A 10,000-nucleotide genomic window follows, 5' to 3' on the forward strand; every position below is an offset into this window, starting at 1 on the left:
TCGAAAGTGGGCCGCGTATTACTAGTTAAAATTCTTGCAGTTTCAAATCTATTATTCGAAGGTTTCCTTTCTTTTGGCGCGGAATTGTGTGGCTTTCGGCACGAAGTTTTCAGTGGAGAGCAAACTTACATACAACAGAGAAAGGCATTGGAGCGCGGGCAATTGTGCAGTAAATAGTTGTTGATAAGGAGACGGTGTTTTAGATGAAATGCAAACAAATAGTTTTATGAGACATTACGCCGCCCCCCAAATCTCAAAGTGAACCGGACCTGAACGGGGATAAAACTCCCCTTGCGGAAATTATTATATTTGGTTAAGCGTGAAGTAATAAAAGTGAGCTACTAGGGTGCCAATGAAATGTAACTTTTAAGGAAGGAAGAACCACAACTGCAGATAATTTAATGCGTTTTTGGAACAACTTCTTTATTCTCATGTTTGTTTTATTTTGTGATCATTTGTTATTTTTTGATCGCGTATATTCAGAGAAGAATTCCTGTAAGATCTGAAAAACACAAAAAAGCAACTTATGAATCAAACAGTGAACATTCTTTGTTGTTGTTATTGTTATTATTATTATTATTATTATTACTATTATTATTATTATTGCTGAATGGTGCGACATAAGGTATCTGAAACCAGTTTCAACACTTCCAGGACACTTTCTATACATCGGATGATACCATAACAATGTATCACGTAACAGCAATGTTATGGTACCATATGAAATACCGACTATTTTCAAATAAGATGTGGTCATATTATTGTGACGTAATATGTTACCTTGGCAACGGAAAAGTCCAACAAACACACCCTGTATTTTGGCTTCAGTTGCCAATGTCTCAAAAACGAACTCGGTCACCCTACTTTTTATTGCTGAAAAGTTATCACAAGCCTGGCCAGAATGAAAGTTTCTACAAAGCTTAAAAAATCACAGAATTAAAGTGGCTCTGAATTCAGGAAGTTTCATTTTGCCCTTCTGATTACTTTCTAGAAATTAAAAATGGGGATCATGATCACCGAGTTCGTTTTTGAAAGACAAAATAAAACATCTTATTCGGTGGTTTAACATATAATACGCGCGGATATTTTGCGAGTTGGGTAGTATTTTTCCGAGCCCCTGAGGGGCGAGGAAAAATACGAGCAATGATCAAAATGTCCGCGAGTATTATATGTTAAACCATCGAATAAGAGATTTATTATTCCACTTCAAAAAAGGTGTTATTTTTCTTCAATTGAATTTGGTAAGACTTTTTCTAAAAAAATGCATCATCTATCCTTCAGGGTGCTTGCGAACGATGTAAACAGCACAGAAAGCCAGCCAAATGTCCTTTATTTGATTGTATAAACGAAATGACGAATGACAATCGAGGACAAGCTAAATTCTCAGGCTTTGTATCGTGTTGAAAACAATTTCTTTCATTGAAAAACTCCCGTTCCGTCCATATTTGCTCTGTTCTAAACCGGTAGTCAAACCGGAGCACTATTGTGTATTACCGTCTCATATTTTGCGCGTTCTCTTGACCAAATATGGTAAAATGGCGTAGTAGTGGAATAATAAGGGGTGTTTTTTACTGGGTTTGCCCGTTCCCGCGTTTACTTATAATGTCACAACGAAAGAAAATAAAGGGGCAAGATAGGGAATCCCCTATACATGCCTTTATCCATAGGTATTATGTCTCAAGTTATTTTTAGATCGACTTTCACGCTCTACGCTGTACAGACCCCAAGGGAATTAGGCAAACAGCCAATCATATGGCTGGAATGTGTTCCGTGTGGATAGCCCACGCTTAGAGAGACCATTCCTGCCATATGATTGGCTGTTGCCTAATCCCCTTGGGACCTGTACAGCGGAGTCGATCTAAAAATAACTTGAGACATATTACCTATGGAAAAGGGTATGTATGGGGGATGCCCTGTCTTCCCCCTTTATTTTCTCTTTGTTACAATAATAACTGCATCTTTTTCAGCACTAAGTGGTGTTTCATATGGTACCATGATAATACGTGATACAGGGTTGTGGCGTCAATCCTTCTGATGACAGAATTACTTGGAAGCGTAGGAGCTTGTCTGAGCCACCTTAAAAGAGTCTCTTGGGTTACAAATCCATCGATATCAAGAAAAGAGAAGAAAACAAAGACGGATAAGTTAACACAGTTTTTGTTAAAATGTACTCAAAAGGAGGAAGTCGTTTTAATGACTTACACCTTAACTGCGGGATGAGACCAAAAAGAAGGTCTGCGGAGCGTGCAGAAAAATTATTTTTGCTTATTGATCCTATTTTTTCTCGCTGTCGTCGTCGGTCCTCGCTTACTGCGATTTTCATAATTCTGCGGAGTCCAAACGGCGAGATTGCTTTTTGGCTTCTATCGAACAAAACGTCTGAGTTGACCCGAAAGAACGGTTGCCAAAATCAATTGATGTGTGACATAACCTTTCATTCCAACGGTACATTCGTACACTCGAATTCGACGCCGATGGAAAGCGATGAAAGCGGTACGAATCTCTTTACTGGAGAACGTCTAAAAAGCTAATATAATGTGTTAAAACGTTGTATCTGATCTGAGTTTTAAAATGTTTGGTTATATATCGATAAAAAATAGTCTTTGAAGACAAAGGACATCCAAGTCTTCCATGACGACCTTAACTCAGTCAACCGGCACATTTAGTGTGAAACTACTGTCACCATTGTCCCAAAGGGCACACCATGGCGTTCGTTGACACACGAAGCACAGTCGATCGATCAGGAAACGTCGGTGTTAGTGTACACCGTAAAGCCACACACACCAACAAGTAAATGGATTTCACTTCGCTCAGCCAAGCCCAAAGCAAGCGGATGGTAATTAACTGTTTTATGGACCGGGCGAACAACATCCCGTCAAGTTACGCCGAGAAAAATCTCGAGCGACAGCAGGTACTTAGTGATTTGAAAATCAATGGTTACCCGGAAGATTTCAATGAGAAATGCTGTACCCGCAAGCCATCAACTGCAGTTCAAACAAAATATCCAGATTCGCGTTCGAAAGCCTTTACTACCCTGCCATACGTGACAGGCGTCTTGGAGCGAGTTCGAAATATATTCAGCGGAGCTAATATAAAAACAGCATTTCAGCCTGTTAAAACACTTGCAAAAGACCACCCAAACGATATCCAAACGAAAAGAATTGTTTACAGAGTTAAGTGCCGGTCTTGCGATTTCACTTATGGAAAAACAAAAAAGACCATGGAACTCGCGTGGTAGCGAGCACAAACCAGGCAAACGCAATAATAGAGAATCGGCAATTAAAGACCACGCCGAACCACAGACCATGACGTTTGCGTCAACTATGTCCACATCATGGAAAAGAATGTAAACAATTGGCACAAAAGAATTTTCCTGGAATCATGGCACTATGCAAAAAAAGAAATGCAGTGAGTGAAGAAAAGCCATTCCCTTCTGTTTACAAAACCTTGATGAAACCCCAGGAGGAACAGTGATTTTATTTAATGACAAGTTCAAACTCAGAATTGCATTTTTTTTTTCTGAACAACGCTGCAGTTGCAAACGAAAATCCATTTTAAGACTATTTCTTATCTAGGTATATATAACCAAAAATTAATTGAATTCAGATCAGATACAGCGTTTATATCATGATGACTAATCGCCTTTCAAACACCTCTAAAAAGATATCATAATGGTATTTAGGTTGTGCGCGAAACAAAACCTCTTAATCACTTTCCAGAGGAGGCGTCAATCTTCCCAAAAATATTCGAAAGTTTTGATTGATGGAGGCCAAAACCCATTTTGGCGCTTAGCGGTTGAAAGTGGGAATGTGCAGATTTATGAAAATCGAAAAGTTGCCTAATTTAAGTACCTGACATCTAAGAGAAACATCTGAATACACCTTATTACAAAATGGCCGCCATTTTAGTATTTTTTTTGTTTCCATGCAAATTGGCCCTTATGGCCTCGTTCAACGTTAAAAATTTCTTTTGAATTTTACGGCCATGAGGGCCAATTTGCATGGAAACAAATGAATACTAAAATGGCGGCCATTTTAGAATAAGGTGTATTGTGAGCCCCAAGACGCGCGCATGTATCAATTTTGAAGGAAGAGGTTATTTTGTAAAGCTCTTACCTTAATCGAAGGAGTAAACATAGTTTGTGTGTCGTTTTCCAACTTTTTCCCAGCAATTATTGGATGGTCCATACTTGTCATACGTAAATTCTGCCCTATTTCCAGTCCAGCACTCCCCATAGAATTGGATCGAAAACACATGGTATTTCGGATATTTCTTGTGGACGTATTCTGCGCAGCCGTCGATGGTCTTGGTCATGTTTGTCCAGTCAATGTTTGACCTAAAGTTCTTGACATATTCGGGGACTGCATGCTCCTTTCGGCTATCTTTGAAACAACCTAGACCTCTGTATTTCACTAATGATATCAGAGTTAAAAGAATATGGTACATAAAAATTGAGTGTGATTACTGTATGATGGAGGGAGAGGGGGCCGAGACAAGGAGACTAAAGCTACCTGTATTCCGTACCCCGTTCCGATTCCTTTGTGTCCCTTTGTACCCCGCCCAACGTCGTTTGCCAAAATGGTTTTTGACACTTTAGTCGACTCGCCCTGTTTCTTTTTCCTGAGAAATTCGACGGCTTCCGAGACGCTGACCGAGCTGTAAATATGTCATGTCGATCATTTCATTCATTCCCTATGACTTAGCAAACGCAAAAAGGTTTCGAGTTTTACGATAACTAATCCTGTTTGTTTTTTTATGAATTTTCTCTTTCTCACGTATGAAATTTGCATGAGGCCTTGACGAGCTTGAGAGAACAGTAACTGAACTGAAGTCCGAAAAAGCAACCTTACTGGGTTCATGTTTTTGGATGGTTAGGATTAGTATATGCAAGATAACGAACGCTTGTTATTATTATTTTTTTAATTCTTCTCCCGCCTTTTGTATTCACAAAAGCGTGACGTTCAGGTGATCCAGATCGACTTTTGTCCGCAGAGTAGTGATATTGAAGTTCCTGACTTGTACGTTTTTTGAATGGATAAAGGAAACGAAGGCAATCAAAGAGTATCCTTCTAAGTATCAAAATGATAGTGGAATGCTTATTATTTATCCGAATTTACGAAGTCATTTGAGACCTGATTGCCGAATTAAGGTTTGTTTGTTTGTCATTTGTTTGTCATTTATTTGTTTTGAGCAGGTTGACGTTTTGGCAGATATTCAGCTGATGTAGACCTGGTATACCCACCCACCCATATACTCATAGAGAACAGCCACAACACCGGGAACTTCATCCCCTACTCTTCTCGAATAGTGTGTGGGTTCTTTAACTTCCCACAGGGAACTAGTGAACATAGAAGTTATTTGTGAGACGGGGCCTACGGTTTATAGTTCTTATCCGAGAAGACTTGAAAGTCTAACCATTTGCGGATGTAATAGCCCATTTCCGAGTTGCTGCATGCCTCAGTTTCAAAGCGAGTCCTGATGCACAACCATTCAAAGGGAAATGAGTTGCGTATTCTTATGCAAATCAAACTAATTTCCCTTACAGTAGTTGAGCACCAAGACTCACTTTGAAACCGAGACAAACAGCAACTCGGAAATAGCCCATTACAAAGACAGCACTTTCTCCTCAGTTATTTAAAGACCCTGAGTGTTGGTCCGGCTGGAGTCGAACTCACGACCTCCGGCATGGTATCCCGGTGCTCAACCAACTGAGCTACCTGTGCGCGGAGTTCTTCCCTTCGTTCTCAAAATCTCTGGTAACCTAATGAGAAGCACACCCAATTTTGATATTCAACACCAAGTGTTCCTTTGCGTCTAAGCCTTTGCTACCTATTTCGAACAATAAGGAAAGGAAAAAGGTAGCGTTATTTTTAGCTACTGTTTATCCTTACTTGAGCAGCAGCATTTGGGGACATTTTGTGACGTTAACTGCCTGTATTCCGAGTGAAGCTGACGTTCGGGAGAGGTCAACATTTAATTCCACCAACGGGAACACTTTGTTAAAGAGAGACTGGAGTCGATTAATAACCCGTAATAAGAGATAATCTGGGGATGAACCCACCATACATTTAACACTAACCGACAAAGGTTAGGTTTTGAGATAATTAAGCCTAAGATTAGCTTTTCGGAATACAAGCAGGACTTTACGAAGACTTACCAAAAGACCGGCGTGCGACATTTTCGGACTGATAAACAGTATTTAAGTCTAAGCAGCCATTATGAAACGGTTAGCTTTCAATAACAGTGCTGTGACAACCTCAGTTTCAATCGAACAAGATGGTCCCGGTGGATGGAATCGAATGTTGACCTTGAGGAGAAGGGCAAGGGGACACTACGTGACGCTTATTGAAATCCTCATGCATATAATTAGAAGCATTTATGGACATGTGCGAAAATTCCGAGAATTCAGGCCTCATGAGTTGCGTTGCGTAAAGATGCCAAAACTGGAAGTCGTTTGTATCACGGCCGAGAAGCTGCCGAGTTGGAGAGAGGCATGGGTCTATCCCTGAAAAAAAATGTCACAAGCTGTTTTGCATTCCAGTTTTAGCGGAAAGTTTTGCAATGCAAAGCAGTTTGTCATTTCATTTCAGGAATACATCCATTTGTCACACACTGCATTGATTTCCACTTTCTGATCGCCTCCAGTGTGCGGAGATGCTGAAAAAAAAACCTCAATTATGTCACATTTTAACACAATAAGAATGGACTTCTTACTGGGGCAAGGAACGTGCGCGTTGCATTTCATTGTGGTCTGTGGCTTAGGGGCGTAATGACATTGAATCTCCGGAACAACTGCTATTCTACCCAGGTCATCCCGTCTTTTACAAATAATATTTCGTTTCTTTACGCCTCCTGCGCATGTAGATGAACACTGAAAGAAAAAGAAAAGATAAAAGTATAATCATGAGCAGCTTGCACTAATTGTGGGTTGTCTATGTTAAAATCCACAGTCGTTATTGCTATCCCTAGGATTGGCGAATGAGGCGCATAAACGAGGTCTGGTGGCAGCTCCTTCGCCCATTCTTAAAAAATGTTCCCGTTGTCTAGACCTAAATGTCTGCCCTGGGTTTCCGACGTAAACTTCAAGATTCTAGAGAACTTACGTTGGCTATGAAAACGTTATGTAACTTCCGGTTATTCAAATCATTTCGCGATCATCAATCTGCAGGCAAGAAAAGGGTGTTTGAACTCTCCAGGAGAAAAATTGAAATAAACGGTTTGTACGTTTAGAGAGAAAATTGACAATTTATCCTCAATTGCTTACGTCCTCCATATAACCTCAAATTTGATTATTTGGTGTTGATCTCAGGACGGAAGCAGAGGGGAATTGTTCCAAAACGTAAAACGCACGTGCGGGACTTGCAGAGCCACGTGACAGTTGTCGCCGTCGTCCTTGCTTAATTAATCAAGTTCTCTATTACTGTTTCCCCTCATCATCACCTTAGACCAAGCAGTTGGCATCCATTCTGCGTGGCATATAATAGCATTACAGCTCCGCTCTGTTGATCCAGCAGGCTTGGTGCCATTACATGACAATTCAGGAAGCCGTTGGTACTTAAATTGAGTAATATTCCGGCGGCAAATGATCAGTCGTTTTTGTACCCCTCGGCCGCAAGTTTTGGAACATGGACTCCAGACGGATTGGAACCATCTGAGAACAAAGGAACACAAGATGTTGTATGAATAAATTATAAATTAATGCATAAGAAATATGTTTGAGCAAGAGAATATGAGCTAGGTAAGCAGGCGAATCCCTCACCGAATGATAATGGAGCCTCTCGTTTAGACATTAAGCCGCGCGTTTTTACTTACTCGGGTTTGCAAGGATGAACGTTACATGGGCGTCTAACTTCTGGCTTCCTTGACTTCTTCAAACACAAGGCCTCTCTGATAGGAGAATCATCGTCAATTCTGGTGCATTCCACTCTTCGAGCTTGATTGCCTTAAATTTGAACAAAAAGGGGAAAAAGAAAGAAGTAATGCAGAAAAAAAAAAAGATCTTATACAGGGACTGCGTACACATTTTCAGAAAACCAGTAAGAGTTTACTGGTGGCACTGAGTAAGGCCACCAACTCATACTTTTGAGTTTTAAAAAAGACACTATCAAACAAACAAACAAAGATTTGAAGAAGGTAAAGACTATGAATTTTATTTCGAGTGGTATAAACAAAATTTTACGAACGGGCGCAGCGGGTAAGTAAAATTTATATTTTCAGGACACCACGTAATTTTCGCTTTCATTATACAGAGCAAAAGACACCAAGCGCAAACTTTATCGGCGTGAATTCCTGCTGCTCTGAAACTGGAAATCGTTCAATTTTTGGCATTTCTTCTTCAATTGCAAGGAATTCTTTTAATTGAATAATTTTAATTCCTATGAAGTTTTCCTCGTGTTAGCATTTTCTTGTTTCTCAGAAAAGGATTTTATGTCAGCGTGAGAGAACTTCAGCACTAGTGAAGAGACGGAAATAAGCCACTCAGGTCCCAGATGTAGTTTCGTAAGAATTTTATGAGTGGTATATTTTCCAGTAAACACTCCTGTTTATATAATTAAGTAAACGCTATTTCGCTACACACGCTTCTGCACCCAGCCACTCGGCATTATCTGCAGCTTAAAACTGCGTTTTCCTAGATTGCTTCTGATTTTTCTTTTGTTTGTTTCTTTTCTTTTACTCTCACCAACCGATGAAAAATTAAGGGACGACCTAAAAGCAATTCTACGGCTGACCCGAAAACACTGACTCCGGTCCGTGAACCCCCCCCCCCCCCCCACCCTTCTTATACGGACTAGGTCCACGGACTGCCTTACGGGCATGACAACCGATTACCCCTACGGACTCCCTCTGCGGACCACCCCAAAACAACATAAAAATAAAAGTAAATAAAACAAATAAGAACCAAGAGCCCATCACCCGGAGCCTCAATCTCCCATATAAACCCTTGGGGACAACCTTTGCCCGTATCTTTTTATTTTTAGACGTTCGAATTCCCGCCAATGCATTATGCCGTCCAATCAGAACAAAGTTTTTGTATTACATCACAAGCATTCACGCACCAGTGATCGCGTTCGTCTCACAAAATATTCGAAAAATAAAAAGATACGGGCAAAGGTTGACTCAATGATATAGTCTGGATGGGGGTTCCGGGTGATGGGCTCCTGATAAGAACTAAATATTTCACTTACCGGTTGTCTGGATAGACAACCCGTCTTGGCCAAATCTCAGCCGTACGCTCCGCAAATTTAACAGACTATTTAAGGCTAAGGCTCGGGCGCAATGTATATTAATATCCGAGACCGATAATAACTATGTCCCTTCCGCAATTTTGTTCGGAAGACACAGAGGTTGTGTTCTATTTTTTGAAGCCTGGGGCGAGTAGAGGGGTGATATAGGGGTAGCCCGTGGACCGGTCCGTAAGGCAGTCCGCTGACCCGGTCTGTAGGGGGTTCCACAGACCGGGTACAGACTGGGGGTCAGTGTTTGCGGGTCACCTACAATTATGGTGTAATTGTAGTTATGGAATTTGACAAAAGCGCTTGAAATATGTACGTGTAAATCGCCGGTACGGTCTTTTTCCTCCCTTTGCTTGTTATTGGTGAATAAATAAAAAGTGGCACCAGGTTCGTAGACAATCACAGAGCGCATTCATCCCAGTCACGTAATCTCTTGTTACACAATTTAAAGTTACCTCTGAGGTAACTACGAGACGAAGGCAATTGCCTTTAATTGTAACCTGTATAGCAAGCTTTCCCTTAGGGAAAAATGCAAGATTTTCGATATTTTGGCCATGTGAAAAATGGGGCAAAAGTACAAGGAAAGGTTACGTTTATACAAACGTTGGCCGTTTAGCACTTACATTTTAAACAGAGTTAACTGCATAGAGTGTAATGTTAAGTGCTTGATTTCTATCCCATATGAGCCATGTGAGCGTTAGCCCTACTGATGGAAATGGGCCCACAGAAGGACAGAAAAAAACTCGGACCAGGGTGGGAAATGAACC

The 10,000-nt window shown here is 40.7% G+C and overlaps 1 protein-coding gene across 3 annotated transcripts in view; it reads right to left on the bottom strand.

Moving 5' to 3' along the window:
- Positions 1–394: 394 nt before the first annotated feature.
- Positions 395–10,000, bottom strand: part of LOC137983951 (A disintegrin and metalloproteinase with thrombospondin motifs 6-like) — a 68,972-nt gene continuing 59,366 nt past the window's right edge. For all 3 annotated transcript variants that reach the window (XM_068831109.1, XM_068831110.1, XM_068831108.1), the window contains exons 23-27: positions 7,813–7,942; positions 7,441–7,651; positions 6,715–6,871; positions 4,116–4,412; positions 395–502 (exon numbers count right to left, since the gene is read on the bottom strand). In XM_068831109.1, the coding sequence (XP_068687210.1) occupies positions 4,117–4,412; positions 6,715–6,871; positions 7,441–7,651; positions 7,813–7,942 (794 nt within the window). In that variant the 3' untranslated portion in view covers positions 395–502; position 4,116. The remainder of the gene's footprint in view (positions 503–4,115; positions 4,413–6,714; positions 6,872–7,440; positions 7,652–7,812; positions 7,943–10,000) is intronic.

Source organism: Montipora foliosa, chromosome 13 (genome assembly GCF_036669935.1).
Source record: "Montipora foliosa isolate CH-2021 chromosome 13, ASM3666993v2, whole genome shotgun sequence".
Lineage (NCBI taxonomy): Eukaryota > Metazoa > Cnidaria > Anthozoa > Scleractinia > Acroporidae > Montipora > Montipora foliosa.